At 42.6% G+C, this 22,730-nt stretch overlaps 1 protein-coding gene across 11 annotated transcripts in view; it reads left to right on the forward strand.

Annotated features, from left to right (window-relative positions):
* Positions 1–22,730, forward strand: part of PPP1R12B (protein phosphatase 1 regulatory subunit 12B) — a 195,630-nt gene that overhangs the window by 36,580 nt on the left and 136,320 nt on the right. For all 11 annotated transcript variants that reach the window (XM_068541907.1, XM_068541908.1, XM_068541909.1 and 8 more), the window contains exons 2-3: positions 13,126–13,256; positions 18,119–18,237. In XM_068541907.1, the coding sequence (XP_068398008.1) occupies positions 13,126–13,256; positions 18,119–18,237 (250 nt within the window). The remainder of the gene's footprint in view (positions 1–13,125; positions 13,257–18,118; positions 18,238–22,730) is intronic.

The following is a 22,730-nucleotide window of genomic DNA, read 5'->3' on the forward strand; positions in this document are numbered from 1 at the left end:
GGAACATGAGGTTTCTTTTTGCTATTCCTGATCTTTTCCTGGGCTTAGTAATGCCTTCTCTTAACCAGTAAATAACAGAAGCTCTCCTTGTTACCTTCGCAATACCACTAAGCTAGTCAGAGAGGATGGAGTCTAACTCTTCCGTGTGTGGCCTCAAGGGATGTTTGTGTTATTTATTGATTTGTACTATTCACTTCACTGCCTTACCTCCAGGACACAGCAGTCTGAGAGTTGGACTATAGGCCATGTTTCTTAAATTATTTAGATTGATGCTTTCAGGAAAAAAAAAGTTATTTAGATTTCTAAAGTCTTAACTGCTATTACCTTCTCTTGGAGCCCCAATAGTGAATTTATATTATCAGCAAAATTGATTATCCTTAAAAAACTAGAAATAGAGTTGCCATATGATCCAGCAGTCCCACTCCTGGGCATATATCTGGAGAAAACTCTTAATTCAAAAAGTTACATGTACGCCAATGTTCATAGCAGCAGTGTTTACAATAGCCAAGACATGGAAACAACCTAAATGTCCATCAACAAAGTGTGGTGTACACACACACACACACACACACACACACACGGGAATATTACTCAGCCATAAAAAAGAATGAAATAATGCCATTTGCAGCAACATGGATGGACCTAAAGATGATCATACTAAGTAAGCCAAAGACAAATGTATGATACCACTTATATGTGGAATCTAAAACAATGATACAGATGAACTTATTTACAAAACAGAAATAGACTCATAGACATAGAAAACAAACTTACGGTTACCAAAGGGGAGGGGGGAGGGATAAATTAGGAGTTTGGGATTAACATACACACACTAATATATATAATATAGATAAACAACAAGGTCCTACTGTATACCACAGGGAACTATATTCAATATCCTGTAATAAACCATAATGGAAAAGAATTTGAAAAATAATATATATATAAATATATATATGTATAACTGAGTCACTTGGCTGTAAACCAGGGAACTAACACAACAGTGTAAATCAGCTATACTTCAATTTATTTATGCATTTATTTATTTAGGCCCCGTTGTGCAGCTTGTGGAATCTCAGTTCCCCAACCAGGGATTGAACCTGGGTCACGACAGTGAAAGCACTAAGTGCTAACCACTAGAGCACCAGGGAACTCCCTACTGTACTTCAATTTGAAAAAATGCAATACTTCTAATAAACAAAACAACAACAACAAAAATTGATTATACCCAGATTTGGTCTGTTAAGGCCCAGCAGAAATAAGATGCTGCCTTAAGAAAGGTCAACTATGATTCTGCTCATAACCAGCATTTCCTTGGCCACAGGCAGTGCAGAGGTCAGAGCAAGTTGGAAAGCATTCCTCTGTGTCAGGGGCCAGATGCCTCAGGGATGCAGCTCAGACACCTACAGCGGTGGGCAGCACGAGTGCAGACGTTTGTCCAGCCCCAGTGAGTGAAGCACATAAGGTGTGTGCTTTCCCCGTGTGCAGAACCTACTTCAAAAGAAAATGAGGCTGTGCGCACGCATTGAGCGCTAGTTAATGATATGCAAGGAGAAGGGTTTCGGGGAGTTGTTACGAAGGTCTGAGTCGGTGAGGGGTGGGTGTGTGATACAGCAAGTCTAGCGCAGGGCTCGTGGTGGACTACAGGCCGGGGGGAAGTTGAAGTTCTTTGAACTTCTCTGTATGTTTGAATGTTTTCATGATACAGTATCTGGGGAAAGTGGCTAGGGCATGTAGCGGGCAGGGTAGAACCCAGTGGGGATGGTGGGGCGTCAGGAGCTCACGCTCTGCCCGGAGGCAGCAACTGCTGCTTGGCTCCAAACGCTCGTCACTTTGTGGGAATCTGGCCCCAGCATGGCCAGGTGTTCTTGTTTTTTAAAAGCCTCAAATTGGAATTTTTAATGTGAAAAATCTTTTTGTACAATGCCACATGGGCCCAACAAAATGCTTTTAATTTACCAACTCCTTTCCTATCCCAGAGATTTAAACTTCAGAGAAAAAATTGGAGGTGTTCTCTTGAGTTGTAGAGCCACCGCTGTTGTCACTAACACGTGACTTTAGAGAGATTTCAGCTGCAGCTGAGACCTGATCCGTAACCTCAGCTCCCCAGCTCTGTGGGCTGCTGTTCAGTAATGCTTTGCCAGGGCCGGGCCGCAGCACTCCTGACACTGACCCAGCCGGGGCTTAGCTGCGGGGCCGGGGAAGCTGCGAGGTCAGGCTGCTTGGCCTTGGTTTTCTTGGGCTCACTTGGGGGTGGTGTCAGAGGGGAAGGGCAGCAGGCAGTACCCGTTGCACATGGAAGTCACTGAGGCCTTGAGAGAAATCAGCGCTGCCTGGGAATCAGGCACAGAAAGACTTCTAAGACTTGCTTAGAATCCCTGTTTTGGCTCAGTGGTGCCACAGTCCACGCAGGGTCCTAAGCTCCTAAAAGCCTGTGTACCCCTTTTCACCTTTGGCGCTCTGACCAGCCACCCTGTGCCTTCCGCCTCGGGAGCGCTCCTCAAACCCATCCCTCCTCTGTCTCCACCGACAGGACGTTCCCGCAGGACCTCATCCTCTCTGGCCTCGGTTGTGGTTCCCAAGAGGCGTCTCCGTCGGGAGTTTCTCCTGCCGGCAGGTCAGGCCTCATGTTCCCACTGCAGTTCTCACTCTTGGACAGTTTTGATGGTCTCACCCCCTGGCTTCAAAACCTCAGGCCCTCCCTGGTGCCTTCAGGATAAGGTTAAAGTCTATAATTATAGGGGGATACGGGGCCTTCATTGCTGCCAATCTACCCTACCAGCCTCTCCTCCTTCCATGTCCCATTAGCCTGCAGGGTCAAGTTCAAACTCTTCAGTCTGGCAGATGGAAACCCTGTTCAGATTTTCATGTATGCCCTGCGCCCCACCCCCCCCCCCCCCGAGTACAAACATGCCAAACTTCTCACCATTCCAAAAAACTGTTTTTTTTCCTCTCCTCTGGACCTTTGTATGTCTGTTCCCTTTCTTCTGATTCTCTTTATCCCTGCATTTTCAGCTGGCGACGCCTCCTTTATGACGCGGCTGAATAATATCCATTTTGGGAGGTGCTCCCTGTCACCCCCAGACAAAGTTAGTGACGTCTTACTCTGAGCTCTAACACTGTACATGTCTCTTATTTTACATTAGAGTATGATTCCTCTTGCATGTATCATTTAAATGACTTTTTCTACCACTAAATGGTAAAGTCTTACTCATTTTTGATTCCTGCCTCTCTTCCTAAGGACTATGTCTGGCCTAGTATAGGCCTCAGTAAATGTTTGTTACATGAATAAATAAGAAGTGCTTCACACTCAAGGGACACATCACTAAGATGAAGTCTTAACCTGTTCTTTGGTTATGTGTCAGTGTCAGGTCTGCAACTTAAATCTGTCTTCTCAGATTTTCTGCCTGTGCTAGCAGTAGACGTGATGGGCCTCTACAGCAGTGACTCTGCTGTGTTTGTAAAGCCCGGGCTGCAGCCCCGGAGCCCCCTTGTGAGCTGTTCTTCCAGTCCTGGCTCACTGTCTCCCTGTCTCCCTGTCTTCCTCTCCTCTAGTCCCGCCTCTCATTTACTTCCTTCTCTTTCTTACTAACAGAACCCGACTTCTGTGGTCTGTTGGCACCTATTGGAACTTACGTAGAGTTTATACTATATTTGTGTTTATTTTAAATGAAGTATATAATTTTTGCCCTTTCTTGTGCTCTTAGAGACTAAACAAAAATAATAATATACTGATAATAGTCACAGTAGCAGCTAACACTTCCATAGCATCAAACTATATACTGGGCGCTAAGTGCTTTTGTGTACCTTAGCTCATCTGTGACCCATGACGTAGGTACTGTGATTGGTACGATAATTTTGCAGATGAGGGAACGGAAGCATGCAGAGATCACTTGTTTCAAGAACACGGAACTACTCATTGGTCGTCCCAGTGTTTGACCAGGCGGTCTTAATTCCATAGTCCGCACTGCAGACTACCGCACCGCAGACTACCGCACCGTACCCGGTAGGGTTGCGTGATCGCGTTCCCTGCTGCCTCTGCAGTGTAGGACTCTGCCCATGGGAAGACATGACAGTAAGTGATACGGACTAATATATTAGTAGCTTTGCCTATGCAAAACTCTGGATGAAAATTCTGGGAAAATAATAACTTCTTGTTTAATGTCTTCTTTTAGGAATAAAATTTGCTGTACTGATTTATACTTTGAGAGTCTGACCTTCCTGTAATTTCTTTGTGGCTTTTACTCCTTATCCAGCTCAGGTCCCAGAATTGCCTGCCTGCCTTTTTTGAGGCTTACTTGACAGCGTGGAACATTGCCCGTGCCCTTGCTTTCAGACCATACTCTTGTGGCTTGTGAAACACTTGTTTATGGGCACAGAGTGATCTGGAGTTAAATAGAAAAATCCCTCTCCATGGGACAGCAGTTTACATGCCAACTGGCAGCAGGGTGGACCTTGGGCTGCGGTTAGGACAGGTAGCCAAGCTATGAGGGAGGTTTCTAATCTAGACTCATGCTAATAAACAATGGTAACCCAGGCACTTTAAATGGGATCTTTGTGTTTTGCATTTAGTCTAGTCAGGAGTGACCAACTCACATCAACCAGTTGGCCACATTCCTCATATGAAATTATTGCAGAGCTAGACTAATGTCAGTTTACCCTGTATATGCTAAAGCAACGTCATTTTTAGGAAGATAGTGTCAGGTATTAAAAATGTTCCGTCACACACACACACACACACACACACACACACACAAAAGGGGCTTCCTTGTCAGTCCAGTGGTTAAGACTCCCCACACCCAATGCAGGGGGCACAGGTTCGATCCCTGGTTGGGGAGCTAAGATCCCGCATGCCACACAGCGCAGCCAGAAAAAAAAAAAAGTTCCATGGGCCAAGTGGTATCTTGAGCGTGGCCCATGAATGCTGTTTTGGGTGCCTCTAAATTGGTAGGTAGAAAACTTAGGTGGTTCCACAACTGAGTATGTGACCTTAAATAATTCATGTAACTTTTCTGGGCTAGTTTCTGCATCTGTAGAATGCGAAGTCATAATGCTGACTGCTTCAGCTGCCACATTCCTTCCTTCCTTCTACAGCTTTGTTATAGTCTACTTTTCCCAAGGAACCTCTTTTGATCTAGTCTGTTAAGGTGAATCATTTCATGACTTGGTATGCCTCAGCCTTTATGTGCACAATCTGTAAGAAGATAATCTCTCCAAGGGCTTTCTTATTGCTATACATGTGTCAGGCTGATTTAGCCATATAAACTCTTTTGATCTGAGAGAAACTCATTCTTGGGATTTACCACAATTATTAGGCCTCATTTATGGTTCCTCAATATTAGGATTATCAATGAGTGACAGGTAGAAGTTTGGAGACTGGAACTATAAAACTTCTGTTTGAGAATAATCATGGGCTTTGAGAAGATGCAGCTTTCATTTTCTGGGCCCTTTCTTCATCTTCTTTCTTCTTCTTGACTTTTCAAAAACCTGCCTTGATGACAAAAGTTAGGTCAGCTGTATATAGCCTTTATAGTACAGAAGGTGCCAAGGTGATACCTGTAAGACAACTTAATGGGCTTTTCTTCATTTAAATGCATGGGGAAGGTTGAGGGAAACATTATTTGAAGGGTTAGGGCTTGTGGCACTTTGAGGATGTCGTATTAGAACCCAGAATGAACATGTTTTTGAAATCTAAATACTGTCAACCCTTAGACAGTATAATACTTGTTCTTAACTGAAGGAAGGTGTTCTCTGGTCCCAAATTATGAACACTTACAGTCTGGGGATAATATGCCAGTTTATTGAGAACAAGAATCTTAGTGTGACACTCCATGGAAAATTCTTTCCTTCTGCTGTCTATGTTGGCTCTCTCTCCTGAAAGGCCTCAGATCTGTGTCCAGAGCCTGCCTGACCACTGAGTACATAATCAAATATAGTTCTCACCATCTGGGAGCCAAACTGTCCGTGCCAGTGGGGCTGTGAGTCTTTCACACAGAGCTGACAGTGGCTGGGTCACCTGTCTGTTGGAGCAGACTGCTGTTAATGGTTCTCACTTCAGTAGTGGTTACACTGTATCACGGTCGGAATGGAAGGTTTGACTCAAGCACTGGGTCAGGCGGTATGAACTACAGTAAGGTAAAGCCTTCTCGTGCTGATCTGCTGATGGTTGAGATTTCCAAATGTACTGACTTCTTTATCACCTTGAATCTGTTCGTCTGAATTCTTGTCACACGGCACGGCTGCCCTGCTGGAGCAAGGGGGCTTTGAGCTCAGACACGCTGGGTCCACAGCGGACTCACCATGAACGAGTGAGTCCGCTCACTCGCTGCCCCCCGAGCTTCAGCTCCAGTCCTCGGCCAGAGCACCTGCAGCAGCGTGCCTCACGCAAGCACTTGGTCCGCTCTTCCAGGGCAATTGCTCTTTGGGCTGAAAATTGATTGAAAAACCTTCTAAAACCTTCTGTTAAATGCAGCTGTATCTTAAGAAGCAGTATAATTAAGTTTTTGACCAGTTTTCATCTGGCAAAGAAGGGTGACCCGCTGCTGTGACTTTTGTTAGTACCAAGGGGTGAGGACGTGGCAGGCTCTCTAGGTTCTGACTTCCTATTCCGCGCCAGTTGTATTAGTTTCCTGCGGCTTCTGTAACAGATCACCAGGAACTTCGTGGCTTAAAACAACAGAAATCTGTTGTCTCACAGCTCTGGAGGCCAGAAGTCTGAAATCAAGGTGTTGATGGGACCACACTGCCTCTGGAGGCTCCAGGGCAGAAACCTGTTCTTTGCCTCTCCCAGCTCCTGGTGACGGTTGGCGTTCCTTGTGGCCGCATCACTCCAGTCTCTGTCCCCGTGGTCACACTGCCACTTCCTCTTCTGCCTTTGTCAGATCTCCCCCTGCCTGCCTGCCTGCCTGCCTGCCTACCTACCTCTTAGTTGGACACTTGTCATTGGATTTAGGGTCTCACCTCAAGACCTTAACCTCATTACACCTGCAAAGACCCCTTTTCCAAGTCAGGTCACACTCTCCAGTTCCAAGGATTAGGACATGGACGTATCTTTTTGGGGCCACTGTTCAACACACTGCATCAAAGGAACGGAGATCTGTGAACAGAACAAAACGTATGGGAGGCATCAACATACAGCGTCCTCAGTCTGGCCCCAGCCGGTACTTGGATATGCTGTATGATTTTGGTGGGATTAGTCTGGAGAGAAGTCTTTGGTGAATCCAGATAACCGAGAATCAACTGAATGTATAGAAAATGTGACTTTCTGTGCATTTGGGCATTCGTTCTTTTTATTCAACAAACATCTTTTGGTGGCCTCCTAGGTGCCCAGTGCTGTTCTAGGTATTTGGGATATATCAGTGAACAAATAGCCAAAGATTCCTGCCCTTGTGGGATTTACATTCTAGCTTTGCTAGCAATGACTTGAGAATTTCATATAGGTGATTCAGGGTGTTTGGCTGATAAATATTTTTGTGAACGAAATTAAGCTCTTTGCTGTTATCTCCAAGCATTTAGGGTTTTCAACATAAAGTTGAAATTATATAATTCTGGGAATTAGATAAATTTTGAGTTATATACACTATATGTAAATTATTATTATTGAATTATACAGGTTTGGGAGTATAACGGACAAAATAGTTAAAAGTATGGAATGGGAATGTATTACAAGCATCATCATCTCCCAGCACTTTTGTCAGCATGATTTGTTGAAATCAAGGCAAGCGTGGGCTGAAAAATCCAAACAAGTAGGCGTCCCGCTGCCCCAAGACCAGCGTCAGCATGTCCCCTGTGCTGGGGTGGATGGGACTTTGTTGGGGAGATGCCGTTCTGAGCCCGGACAGGTAGTCTGAGCAGTGTCCTGAGACACGGCAGCAAGGTCAGCGCTTGGACCAGTGGCGCTGGGTGGCGGTGACAGTTGCAGGCTATTTTGGGAACGGAGGAGGCTTTGTTTTGTAAGGCCGCCTCTGCTCTCCCAGATTAACTCTGGCACTGGTCAACCATCAGCCTTTGCTGTAGAGAGAGCAATACTAGGTACAGTAGAGGGACTGTGGTACTCTTTCCCATTTTACTGGTAAAATCAAGGATTTTTCCTTGAAGATAGCTTCTCATTGCCAGGGAAATGTGACATGCTGATTTTAGGAAGCTTTAAATTATTACCTGGCAATTTTTCTGATAGCTTTCTGGACTAATAATTAAATAATATCTCCTTTTCTCAAGGAGCTTAGAACAAGTTGTTACTTTAGTAATATTCTGCGTGTCTTTAGGGAAGGAAAACAGAAAGAAATGGACACAAGCCACAGCAGAAAGAATAGGGTTAAATGCAAAGAAGAATTTTCCCACTGATGTCAAAAGTAACATGAGAACGCTGTTTAGCCTTCTTTGCCTGTTCAAGAGAAGAAAAGAGCCGCGTGTGGGGAAGGCTCGCGCAGCCCTGTGTGGAGGCGTGCTGTTGGGGGCCGCGGCCCCGGACGCGGCTTTCGTAGCTGGCGAGTCTGCCTATCCTGCCCGCTTAGTCCCCGTGAGTCAGCAGCACAGCTGCAGACGGACTGGGCAGAGGGCGTCTAAATTTAGTCATCATTTAGTTGAGAAGGTTTTCAGGGACTGTTTGTCTCTCCCCCATGACTTTAGTCATATTCTTTCTTCTGGAGGGAAAAAAAAAACAACCAAAAACAAAGAACAGAGAACGGTCACTCCAAGATATGTCATGAGAGTGACTGTCCTACAAATTTGTTGACTGGTCTGCCCGATGACGATCCTCTTTAGTTAACTGTGGACGTACTGTTTGAGTCCTATGGCTCCTGACCTTAGGAACCCGCAGGATCCTGGGCCCTGGAGGGAATTTCCTGAAGTCAGATTAACAAACAGGCTCCCAAACCTTGCTTGTTCAAAGACATTTGCAGCCAAGCTGCCTTCCTCCCAAAGGGCGCTGGAGCTGGAGGGCAGTGGTAGGTGAGGAGTAAGTACGACTTCAGCTTTTTCCTGGGGAAGTTGTTGCTGCTTGTTAAAACCATGGCTTGAAAACAGCAGTGCCCCTCGCCCTGCCAAGGGCTCATCTCCTTACACCCTCACTAAGGCCTGCGGGGTGGGCGGCATTCCCGTGCTCCAGGTGAGCCGCTGGCGCTCAGGTTGTATTCTCGCTCAGGACTCCGCGCACTGGCAGGGCTGGGGCACGAGCCCAGGTCCGCCTGGCTCCAAAGCTGACGCTTCTCGCAATACACTGTCCTGCACTCTGTGGAGGGGGTTGGGAATCACCTCACAGTTGTCCTGCTTTATTTTCTCTGAAATGATTCTTTGGAGATTGATGCTTTGTCAGATTACATTGCAGATTAGGCCAGCTTTTTGTTGTCATTGTCTCGGACATCCTCACAGTGTCATTCTTATAAAATACTGTATCAGGGATTCAAGAGTCATAGACAGAAATTATGAAACTGAAAAGGAAGAGAACTAAAGTTATGATGGGTGAAGGAGATTAAGAAAAGGAAGGGAGATAAGTAAGAGGGGAGGAAAAAGAAAAGACAGGTTTTCTCCTGTTTGATACCTGGGCTAGCTGGGGTTATTTCAGCCTCTGGAATTTGGATGCCATCATCTGCAAAGGGTGAAGAATCATCTTGAAAACACTGGCTTCCAAAATTCTGCCGAGTATTGGTGTGGCCATTGGCTAAGTGTTCAGGCTGTTCTTTCAGAGCCAAATACATTTTGCAGCCAAGCAAGGAGCAGTTGACCCAGCTGCTTAACACAGGTCAAGATGGCACATTTGACCTTCCTGACACAGGAGTTTATGACTACATGGGCAGAGAGTGTCCTTAACCTCTAAAACACTTTCTTCTCTTGGACTTTAGCACCTTCTTGAAGAGTGCCCTCGGACTTCCCTGGTGGTGCAGTGGTTAAGAATCCACCTGGCAATGCAGGGGAAACGGGTTCAATCCCTGGTCCGGGAAGATCCCACATGCCGCGGAGCAACTAAGCCTGTGCACCACAACTACTGAGCCTGCGCTCTAGAGCCCGCGAGCCACGACTACTGAAGCCCGGGCACCTAGAGCCCGTGCTCCGCAACAAGAGAAGCCACCGCGATGAGAAGCCCACACACCACAACGAAGAGTAGCCCCCGCTCGACGCGACTAGAGAAAGTCCACGCACAGCAGCAAAGACCCAACACAACCAAAAATAAATTAATTAAAAAAATAATTTTTTTTAAGTGCCCTCTTCCATCCTCGCAGTTAAAGTATTAATAGTTTTTAGTGAGGTACTCTGCAAGGGGTTGGTTAACTCTTGCCCTGTGGGATTATAGACTGGCAGACATACAGTATATGAGAGATTTAGTGATAATCATAATTATGAAATAGTTTATAATGTTATGAATAGTTATGAAATATTTTACATGGTAAAGAAGTATAAATGGGGAAAGCTTGTAGAAGTTGATCAACCCAAGAAAACATCATAGAAGAAATGTAATTTTTGGAGCTGCTTGTTGAAAAAGAGACTGTCGTGAATACTGGCTATAAAAGTCGTCTGGCCTCAAAAGATCAGGTTGGAGGAATATATTACATGACATCAATCAAATCTAGGTTGAGATGTTTAGCTAATCTCACTAATTGTAAAAAGAGTATCAAATGGTTTGGGGGAAATGAATAAAGATGTCTTTTTGTAACCAAGGTTGCCTAATTAAATATCCTCTAGATTGAATCAACCGCTTTTCATCCATCCTTTGTTTCTAAGTGGGATTGACACGCTGTTTATCTGGAGGGGTTTCCTGAAGTCCTCTTGGTAGGATAGGTGCTTCTTAAGTGTAGTAGTTACCCTCTGAATTCTGGCTTGAATTCTTCCCACAGTAATCTTTTGCTGTTTAAACTGTTGCTCATTATCACCATAAAATATCCCTTGGTATATTTCACTGAAGACATCAATTCTCAAACTGTTTGATCTAAGGAATCCTGTACACTCTAAAAACTTATTCAGGACCCCAAAGAGCTTTCGTTCATAAGTATTATTATATATTACTGAAAAATCTTGAAAATATTATTATTATTAATTCATTTAAAATAGCAATAACCCATTATATGTTCATATAAATCACATATTTTAATTGAAAAGAGCTATATACTTTCAAAAACAAAAGCAAAGTAAGATAAGTCCATTGACATGGTGGCATGAGAAGAGTGGCATTGTTTTACATTTTTACAAATCTCTTAGTGTCTGCATTCAGTCTTGTGATACATTGTTTTGATTAAAGTATATAAAGAACATCTGGCTTCACATGGATGTCTATTTGGAAAAGGGAGGAGTATTTTAATAGTCTGTCCAGACAATTATGGGTATTCTTCTTGGCACTGTACTAAAACGCCACTAAGTATATAGTAGTTTCTTAAATATTAGTTGCAGTGTGGAATCTGAAACCATGTCAATGGACTTTTCTTACTCTGAGATATTAAAATCCAGTGGTCTAACTTGTATTTTGAATGAATCTTCTACCCATGTATGATTTTCTCACACCATGCATCTGATTATGTGGAAAATATGGGTTCATTGAATTATGCACATCTTCCAGATGTTAATACGCTTCAGTCTATAATATCAAAAACCCACATTTGTTGATAATCCCATTCACCGCATCAGAAAACTGAGTATTAGGAAGCTGTCAAGCTCATGGTAGTGGGTATGTTTCCCAAAATTCTGATTTTAATTGGATGGTCAAATTTTATCATTGGCAACAAATATTAGGTTTTTTTCTTTGAAGTGACAGGCTCACCTTGTTCGTGTTCAAGTCTTAATCATTGTAATTTACCTGTCGGTTGCTCTTGAGGAAAAGCAGCATCTGTGGAAAAGCTGCTCGTCCACCTCGCAACTCAAACAGATGCACAGGAGGTTTTTGCTGAGAGATGGCGCTGTGCTTTGTCACGTGGAGAAGGGCTTTATGTGTGCCTGCTGTTTTGTCACACAGAATATTAAGAACACTTACAGTTTAATAAAATTAATAATGTTTACTGCTCCATCAAGGTCATTCTTGAGTGAAACTGGCCTTTTTTGGGTTTTGTTTTGCTTGAGATCATGTGGCCAGGAAGAGTACAGTCAGCACCCGCACCCTCTGGTGCCTCCCTGGACTTGTGCAAAGGCTCCAGGAGTTCTCCCCACCATGGCTTTGCATTGTTAGTGCAAATGTCAACACAGCAGAAAAGGCAAATCATGTATTAATATCGTTATAAAAATCATTTTGATCCAGATAGTTGTTTCTCAGCTAAAGCTTTAACCTTTTTTTTTTTGTTGTTTGAAAAGGAGGGGGTTAAGAGACAAGTTTTAGAAAGAGGAATCTCATTTGTTTCCGGTCCTGAATTGTCTCAGCTGTTTTGGATCCGCCTAAGCCTTGATGATGATCACTTTTATCGGTGTGGGCTTTTTGCCTCCTTTTACTCTGTAGATAGCCCAGATGGCCTTTAGGTCTTGGCAGGCCTCATTGCTGTTTGTGACTGTTCCTTTTAGGCTTCTGGTAGGCCTGAAGCCTTTATTCAGAAAGCTTCTCTGCCTTCTCCTAATTGTTGCTGTGAGTTGGGCAGCTAAGGATGCCTAACCAACCACAACTGCAAACATACTTTGCCATATTGTCTGCAGCTATTCAGAAGATACATGAAAAGAAAATACATTTCTTCTGTTTGAAGGATCACTGCACCCTTTCTCTCCAAAGTGGGGATAGTTTAGCAACCCTAGAAGATAAACTGCAACTTCCCACTGAGAAAGTTGCATTTGATCCGATGTGACTATTTTCCTCTAAAATTCCTGGGCAAATTAGTGGTTCCTACCATTCCCTCTTTTCTTTATAATGATGAAAGAGCTCACCCACTTATAGTACTTTAGAAGTCGCTTTCCTCGTTTGACCCTAACAGCACTATAAATAAGATTAAATATCATTATACCTGTTTCACAGCTGAGATACTGAGGCATGGAAAGAATTCAGGGATTTGCATAAGATCACAAAGCTGAGAAGTCACACTCTGGACACTTGCATCAGGATGCAGGAAATGGAAATCAGTATTTCATCAGCGCTGCTGCATTGTCCGTGCCCAGAGCAGTGTCTGGCACGGTGTAGCACTCAGTAAGTGCTTGTTGAGTAAATGGATGGACTTTTCTTTCCAGGCTTGTATTGATGAAAATTTGGACATGGTGAAGTTTCTGGTGGAGAACGGAGCCAGTGTAAACCAGCAGGACAACGAGGGCTGGACACCCCTCCACGCAGCAGCGTCCTGTGGCTACCTCAACATAGCAGAGTGAGTCTCTGTACGGGTGGGGTGCTTGTAGGGGGTAGCCTTTGGTTCTCGTCCACTCTTAAGAATTTGAATTTCATAAATAGTAGTAATTTCTCTTTACTACAAACTATAAAAGCAGGTAATTGAATATGTTTTACATAGCTGCTAAATCTATATTTCTTTTAGTTGAAATTTTGTGTTTGCTTCTATTTTCAGGTAATTCATATTTGTTGGGATATGCAGAGGTGGCTTCTGTCTGTTGCACTGTCTGGGTTGACTTTTTGAGCGACTATAGCTGGACACATGTGGGCAGGCCTGGAGAATTTTTCTGGACGTTTTTGTAAACCTGTTTTATTGTTTTTTTTTTTAAAAAAGCAGTGCTTCATATAAATGAAGGTGGAGAATGCCTGGCTGCTGGTCACAGAATTCACGTAGGTAATAGCAGAAGAGTGAGAGCCAAGCATCCGAGCAAAGGAAGGGTAGGAGGGGCACGTGCCCCCCTGCCCGGCCCTCATTGAGACCAGCCTCCAGCACAGCCGGGGCCCCTCCCTGGGCAGAAGAATCCCAACCACATAGTGTCTGGGCTGGAAGGGGCGCTAAGTTGATGTCTGTTGAATGAAGGAGTGGTCAGGGAGGTTATTTTTAAATAGAAAGAGATGTTGGCACTTAAAACATCTTTAAAATGAGGCAACTGAGTGTATTCTAGATGAGAGTAAGTGTAGATTGCTAAGGTAAGTTCTCTAAATAAAATCATGATATGCTATGGTCCTTTGAAGATCCGGTTGCTTGTCTTAAGGCCCCTTTCAGTAGGATTAGAGCTCCGTTACATTTCTCCTGTTCAGCAAACAGCTCTGCAGAGGCCTGGGAATGGCCTCCCACAGAAACTGCTTTGCCCGGGTGTCCCGGGGGAGGGTGCCCAGTGGGGGAAGTCAGACAACGGCAGGGTCAGAGCCAGAGAAAGATCAGGCCGAAGCACTGGTGTTGACTGGGCTTCTTGTTCTGAAAAGCGGGCGGCTGGACTGGCCCCACCGCCAGCAGGAGTCAGCAGTGCGGTTTTCTCCTGTCTCCGTTCTGGTTCCGTGAATCAGTCGCCCCCTCTTGCCAGGCTGCCCCTTCCCAGGGCCTAACGGGAGGGCTCTGATTCTCAGCCTAGCCCACTCGCCGGTGTTCCAATGCCCAGGAGTGAAGGTGGCTGCCTCAGAGGTTTCCATTTTCACTTGAAAACTGTATCTAAGAAACATTTATAGGACATGTTAGTCCCTCATCACTGGTATTTGGTTATTTGTTCAGCTGGCTTGTTTGTGATTTTGAGCTACCAAATCTCATTACATTCAAGGATTTCACTTTTCTCCATTGGAAGGTAACAGGCAGAGCTCACGCTTGGAATTAGGGCCCCTCGTGTTGGCGTAATCCACGGAGGCTCTTTTTTCTTCCTTTTGCGAAGCTGAGTACAGAGGATGATTGTAAATGCTTTTTCACAGTGGTTTCTTTATCTCATCTTTATGGATGAACATAGTTCCTTTGGAAATAAGTTGACAATTTAAGTGTCTCTTGCCCAAATAAATATTACCTTGAGTGAAATGAATTGGTGAGAGTTACTGTTTCCTCATACAGGTGATTAGTAGTCAGACATGAAAGTCTGGCCAGGAAAGATGAGCTGGACCAGACCCCCTTGTGTGGTGGGGTGGTGGGAACGGCCCTCCTTACCTTCTGCTGTGCGTCACCCTTAGACGGTATCCACCTGACCGTCCTTACGTACTCATCTGTGCAGCAGCGTTTTCCGGACAACGAAAGAACCCCATTGCTTATGCTACTCATGTTGGTTGGCTCACCTCAGGGCCTCTGAACAGTGTTTCAGATACGATTAGCATTTGATCATTTTGTCATTTTTCTTTTTGTATCTTAAAGACCTTAAACTCTATATTCTTATTCCCGGAATCATTAGAAACTCTAAGTTTCGAGGGAGTGGAAACAAAGAAAAGGCAAACTGGCTTTCTAGGGAAGAATCTAAGAGCATTCTGTTCCATGTTCCGTGATGACCTTTTTTTGTCTTATATTTGAACTCAGTATGACATATTTTTTAAAAAGAGGTTTAGGGGCTCTTTATTCCTGATTTTGAGTTCAGGCTTATTGCTAGTTAATGGGATGTTTTCCATTTCTATTACCAGTAAGTGTTTAACTTAGAAGCAGATTATTGACCCAAGGGTACAGCATTTAGTTTGGCTTTATAGTTTATTGGGGTGCTAATTTATTCTGAGTTTTTGAACACGTTTCATTTTCTTTCTTCCCCCCTTAGAACAGTAGCAAAAAGACCTTATGTCAATGATGAGTTAAGAAGAATACAGAGGCTTTATTTTCTTTCTGTCTTTCTTGGCCACACCGCACGTGGCTTGTGGGATCTTAGTTCCCCGACCAGGGATTGAACCCGTATCCTCGGCAGTGAGTCCTAACCACTGGACCACCAGGGAATTCCCACAGAGGCTTTATTTTCTAAAGGGCATATTTACGGAGCTAATGGGTATTTCTGAAGCCTCAGGTTAACTATAAAGATTCTCAGGAATAAAGTAAATATTACTTTTTAGGGACTTCCCTGGCGGTCCAGTGGTTAAGACTCTGTGTTCCCAATGCAGGGGACCCAGGTTTGATCCCTGGTCAGGGAACTAAGATCCCCCATGCTGCATGGTGCGGCCAAAGATTAAAAAATAATAATAATAAATTAAAAAAATCTTACCTCATAGGTTGATATTGATTCTTGTTCAGGTAAAAGTGTGAAACTAGAGAGGTTTTTCCTGTTTCCTCCCCACCCTTAAAATGGTTTAGGAAGGTAGCCTTACTTAAGAAGAATCTCTTCTGAACCAGATTACTTTCTAGAAATGTGTCTTCTTGGTCATGGGTCTAAGAACTTGTCAGAAAAGGGAAAAGCAGGGGCCTGTATGCCCAAGTGACATTGTGCCTGATCCAGTAAAGAATGGAATAGATGTCAGAGCAGGGTGGCTAAGATGTTTTATTTATTTCACGTAATATTTGTGGATTGCCAAGAGGAAAAAGAGCACGTCAGACCTCATGACGGTGATAACCGTGAGGAAGGCACAGCTGTTGTCCTGAAGTAGCTTTCAGCCTGGTGGGGCAGTTGCATCAAGATCCGTGTATGTCATGACAGAAGCGCAGACTTAGTGCCGGGGAGGACGGAGTTCAAGGAAGGAGAGGGAAGGTGTGGTTGGTGAGAACAGGCAAAGGCATTTTCAATGGACCTTGAAAGATATGAGAAGTTTCTAGCAGGGAGAGGAGAAGGGGAGGGTGTTTCATCGGTTGGGAGAAACTACTCAAGCTGTGGGAGAGGCTGAGCGACAGTGGGGTGTGTCTGGGGACAGTGAGGCGTTGAGTTTGATTGGAGTAGAGGGTACAGTTCCATCCAGAAAGCATTCCTCGAGTGCTTACCGTGTATATTATTTGCATTTTGATTTTTCAGGGTTGGGGAGGTGTAGTTGAATGTCCTCTTTGTCCTGAAGGGGAGAAACCAAAAGAGAGGAGTTCTTGATTAGGGAAATGAGGGGCAACAGATGGACAGAGGACTGGGCCTCAGTACAATTAAGAAAACACATGGAGCAGGTTAGCCTTGGAGGAGAAAGAGTTTGTTTCCGTCTGAGTCTGTGAGGGGAAGATGGAGAAAGCCGAAAATGAGATGAGTTCATATATGTGGAATCAGTCTGTAAGTTAAAAACATTTATTGAAGCTCTATTTATACTAGGTACTAGGCAATGAGAAAGCAAAAACGTGGTCTTGATGTAATCTTTGTTGATTCTCCTCTGCCTCCTTGAATACAGTGGCCATGCGTTGATTATCCTCTTAAGATCTTCTACAGTGTCTAAAATGTAGTACCTTTAAACGCAGGAGGGGACCAGCACATGCTTACTGAATTGTTGATTCGTTGAAGTTTAATTTAAACAGTTTTTCTTTCTCCTTTAAATACTTATATTTGATAGAGCTCCCAGCATAATTGGGATTCTCACTGGCCCAAAAGTAACTTGATTTAGTGCCAAGGTGAACTAGACTTGAATTCAAAAGACTGGAGCATAACCTCTGCCATTTGCCCCCTAATAGTACCCACCTTGCCTACTTCATAAAATTGTTTAAGACCCATTATATAATTTTACGTGAAAGTACTTTGAAAATCAAAAAGGATCTATGTAAGGTATTAAAATTGTCAGACCTTTCTTCTTCAGGATCAAGTATTATATTTCAATATAGAATCTAATCATTTAGAATAGAACAATTTGTTTCTTCAGGAATTTAGTTTCTTCTTAGAGTGTAGATTTCATGTATATGGCTGGTTGAAGGGAGAGTTTTATGGAGGCGTAATTTAGGCAGATTCATGAAAATTTTAATTCTTCCTTTATTTTTCTGTTTTCATGCCCCAACACTACTTAATATACTCTTAATGTGACATTGGGAAAGTTTCTGTGAGAATTACTTCTTTACATGTCTTCTGGGAACTCTCATTCTCAATATTACAGGTGTAGTAAGTCCTTTTGGGAGCCTGTGTTTGGACCCCAGGGATGGTGGGTGAGCTTTAGGGCTGCATGTCTTCCATGTGATATTTAGAAAGTCTCTTGCTGTCCACTGGCAATGAGAGGGTGGGGTTAGGAACATGAGTGTGAAGGAAATCCCGCTTGTAGGCATTGTTCTTACCAAGAAATAGGGAAGCTTTTGATCCTAATTATTGAAGGCTAGTGGAGTTAGAAATTAACAGTGGAATACCTTATATGGGACCACATTAAAAACTCCAGAACAGAGGCCGTGCACTGCACTGAACCCCAGGGATAGGAGTGTAAGCTGATGTTAGACTGGGGAGAGAACCTTGATTCTGTATCTTGTCTGCACAGGTATTTCATTAACCATGGAGCCAGCGTGGGTGTTGTGAACAGTGAAGGAGAAGTCCCCTCTGACCTCGCAGAAGAGCCTGCCATGAAGGATCTTCTTCTGCAGCAAGTGAAGAAGCAAGGTAAGCTAAGGGGTTAGAGGGGCAGGTGAGGCTCTGCTGTGCAGGGCCGTGGGCTGTAGTGTGATAGGAAGATTGGATCTACCCACACAGTGTTAGTCATCATTACCCACATCACACACCCTCTTAATACTCACACAAGCATAGGCCAGATGCCAAAAGGAGGGCCAGTCCTTCCTTGTTTTTGCCGTTCTGGGGCTGTGTACCCATTGTGCAGTTAGGCGACCTGACTGTTCTTTGATGACGCAGGTTAGACTGAGGAGGGGCATGAGCGTGTCTTACTCTGTGTACACGGTGTGGACTTTGCTTCACACTGTGAAGTCTAAAGAAAGGACGAGATACAGTGTCCCTTTGAGTACTGGCCAAATTCTGTTTATGACTTTGCATCTTTTCTCTTGATGAGAGCTGAAAGTGGTGCTCGTTGAGGTATTTATTACAACCTCTGAAATGATCTTTAACCATACTAATCATGAAAATTATTCTGGTAGTTTGTCACGGTAAGGAAGCTAACTTAGAAGAATAAACTCTGAAAGAACTTATTTTATATTTTCAGAAGAATCCATTTCAGAGAATAGGTCAGGATTCTGCTACTGGAGGTCTTTGGGTTCTTCTAGTTAAAAAAGTTGCAAATAACACTTGTTAGCAGGGAGGACAGGTCTTAGGGCGTTTGCTAGAACCACCACAAAACTGTGTGGACGTGGTTTATAGTGATGTGTAGTCTTTCTGTTAAACCACTTTACCCACAATCTGCAGTTGAGTCCAAAAGATTTCTCTCCAGTGACCTTTTCTGACATGATGCTTTAGAACAGTCAGGGCCAGTCCTGGCCATATCCGTTTGCTCACATGTTATCCAAAGCTGCATTTGCACTCCTACAGCAGAGCTGAATAGCTGTGACAGGCCAAATGGCCTGCAACGCTGAAAACATTTAATATCTGGCCTTAAATAGAAAGTATGCTGACCCCTGCCTTAAAATAATGATGTTCTAGGGCAGAAAATACTTGTATGAATACTGTGTATAGTTTTTGTGTCCTATTGAATTGAAGAACTTTATGCCTAATTTACCATCAAGTCCCACTCAGCCTTATCTCCTCAGATTGGTGTTACAATTTACAAATGACTTTTTAAAAATAAACTGGATTTTTAATAGTAGTTTTGATTTTAATTTCTGACTCTTCCATTAAGGAGTATACTCTGTTGGAAGAGGTATTCATATGTATGCTTACCTTTGCAGCACTGTTAACTCTTTGTGTGTGGAATTCTGGTCTGTTCCAGATCAGTTACCCCTTTCAGTTCATCGAGAGGATATAATAATTGTGAATACAATACATGTGCACCCAGCGTCGGAACACCTAAATATATTAAGCAAATACTGACAGAGCTGAAGGGGGAAATAGACAATAATACAATGATAGTATCCTGCTTTCAACAATGGATAGATCATCCAGGCAGAAAATCAACAAAGAAACGCTGGACTTAAACTATCCTTTAGACCAAATGGACCGAGTAGACATACAGAACATTCCATCCAGTAGCAGAACAAACATCCTTGCCAAGTGCACACAGAACATTCTCCAGGATAGGTCATATGACAGGCCACAATACACGTCTTGGCAAATTTAAGAAGACTGAAATCATACCAAGTATATTTTCTGACCACAGTGGTATGAAAGTAGAAATCAATAGCAGGAGGAAAACTAGAAAATTCACAGACTGTGGAGATTAAACAACATGCTACTGAACAACCAGTGGGTCAAAGAAGAAATCAAAAGAAAAATCCAAAAATATCCTGAAACAAACGAAAATGAAACACAACATACCAAAACTTGTAGGAGGTAGCAAAAGCAGTTCTAAGAGGGAAGTTTATAGCGATAAATGCATGCCTTAGGAAAAAAGAAAGATCTCAAATAACCTAACTTTACACCTCTAGGAACTAGAAAAAGAAGGACAAGCTAAGCCCAAAGCTCACAGAAGGAAGAAAATAACAAAGATCAGAGCAGAAATAATGGAAATAAGAGACCAGAAAAACAATAGAAAGTATGAATGAAACTAAGAGCTTTTATGTTTTTTGAAAAAATAAACAAATTGACAAACCTTTAGCTAGACTAAGAAAAAGAAGACTCAAATAAATAAAATGAGAAATGAAGAAGACATTACAACAGATACCATAGAAATACACAGGATCATAAGAGACTACTGTGAACAATTGTGTGCAAACAAATTGGATAACCTAGAAGAAACGGGTAAATCCTCAGAAATATGCAACTTACCAAGACTGAATCAGGAAGAAATAGAAAATCTGAATGGATCAATAACAAGATAAGGAGATTGAATCAGTAATCAAACAGCAAGAAAAACCCAGGACCAGATGGTTTCCCTGGTGAACACTACCAAACATTTAAAGAAGAATTAATACCGGTCCTTCTCAAACTCTTCCCCAAAAATTGAAATGGAAGGAACACTTTCAAACTCTTTTTACAAAACCAGCATTACCCTGATAACAAAGCCAGATAGGTACACTACAAGAAAAGAAAACTCTAGGCCAATATTCCTGATGAATATAGATGCAAAGATTCTCAACACAATATTAGCAACCTGAATTTAGCAGCACAATAAAAGGATCACACACCATGATCAAATGGGATTTATCCCTGGGATGCAAGGATGGCTCAACATATGCAAATCAATAAAAGTGATATACCAGTTAGTAGAATGAAAGATAAAAATTATATGATCATCTCAACAGATGCAGGAAAAGCATTTGACAAAATACAACATCCTTTCGTGATAAAAATTCTCAACAAACTGATTGTAGGAGGAATGTCCCTCAACATAATAAAGGCCATATACAACAAGCCCACAGTTAACATTATCCTCAGTGGTGAAAGGTTGAAAGCTTTTCCTCTAAGATCAGGAATAAGACAAGGGTGCCCACTCTCACCACTCCTATCCAACATAGTCCTGGAAGTCATATCCAGGCAAGAAAAAGAAATAAAAGGCATCCAAATCAGAAAGGAAGAAGTAAGATTGTCTTTGTTTACAGATGATATGATCTCATGTATAGAAAATCCTAAAGACTCAAACAAAACACTGTTAGAATTAATCAACAAATTTGGTAAAGTTGTAGAATACAAAATCAGTATACAGAAATCAGTTGCGTTTCTATACAATAATGACAACCTATCTGAAAAAGAAGTAAAAAATACATTCCCATTTAAAATGGCATCAAAAACAATAAAATACTTAGGAATAAATTTAAGGAGGTGAAAGATCTGTACGCTGAAAACCGTAAGACTGATGAAAGAAACTGAAGAAGACACAAATAAATGGAAAGATATTCTATGTTCATGGATTGGAAGAATTAATATGGTTAAAACATTCATACAACCCAAAGCCATATATAGATTCAATGCAATTATCTATCAAAATTCCAATGGCATTTTTCGCAGAACTAGAAAAAACAATCCTAAAACTTGGTACCACAAAAGACCCTGAATAGCCAAAGAAAGAAGGCAAAGCTGGAGGCATCACATTTCCTGATGACAAACTATAGTAATCAAAACAGTATGGTACTGGCAGAAAAGTAGACACATAGACCAATGGAACAGACTGCAGAGCCCAGAAACGAACCCTCACATATACGGTCAACTAATATTTGAACAAGAGAGCCAGGAAGACTCAATGGGAAAAAGATAGTCTCTTCAATAAGTGGTGTTGAGAAAACTGGATAATCACATGCAGAAGAATGACATTGGACCCTTATTTTCATGCTCACAAAAATTAACTCAAAATGGAGTCAAGTAAGTCCTGAAACTATGAAACTCCTATGAGAAGACCTTCTCGATGTTGGTCTTGACAATGATTTTTTTGGATATTACACCAAAAGCACAAGGAACAAAAGCAAAAATAAATAAATGGTTCTACATCAAACTAAAAAACTTCTGCACAGCAAAACAAACAATCAACACAATGAAAAGGCAACCTACGGAATGGGAGAAAATATTTGCAAGTCACATATCTGATAAGAGGTCAATATCCAAAATATATAGGGAACTCATACAACTCAATAGCAAAAAACCAAACAATCCAATTAAAAAAGCAGAAGAGCTGAATAGAAATTTTTCCAAAGAAGACATACAAATGGACAACAGGCACATGAAAAGATGCTCAACATCACTAATCATCAGAGAAGTCCAACTCAAAACCCTATTGAGCCTCACACCTGTTAGAATGGCTATTATCAAAAAGACAAGAAATAACAAGTGTTGGTGAGGGTGTGGAGAAAAGGGAGCCCTCCCACACCGCTGGTGGGAATGTAAATTGGTGCAGCCACTGTGGAAAACTGTATGGAGGGTCCTTGAAAAATTAAAAATAGAACTGCCATATGATCCAGCAATTCTACTTCTGAGTGTATATCCAAAGGAAATGAAATCAGAATTTCAAAGAGATATCTGCACTCCCGTGTTCAATGCAGCATTATTCACAGTAGCCGAGATAG

Source organism: Eschrichtius robustus, chromosome 3, assembly GCF_028021215.1.
Source record: "Eschrichtius robustus isolate mEscRob2 chromosome 3, mEscRob2.pri, whole genome shotgun sequence".
NCBI classification, from domain to species: Eukaryota; Metazoa; Chordata; class Mammalia; order Artiodactyla; family Eschrichtiidae; genus Eschrichtius; species Eschrichtius robustus.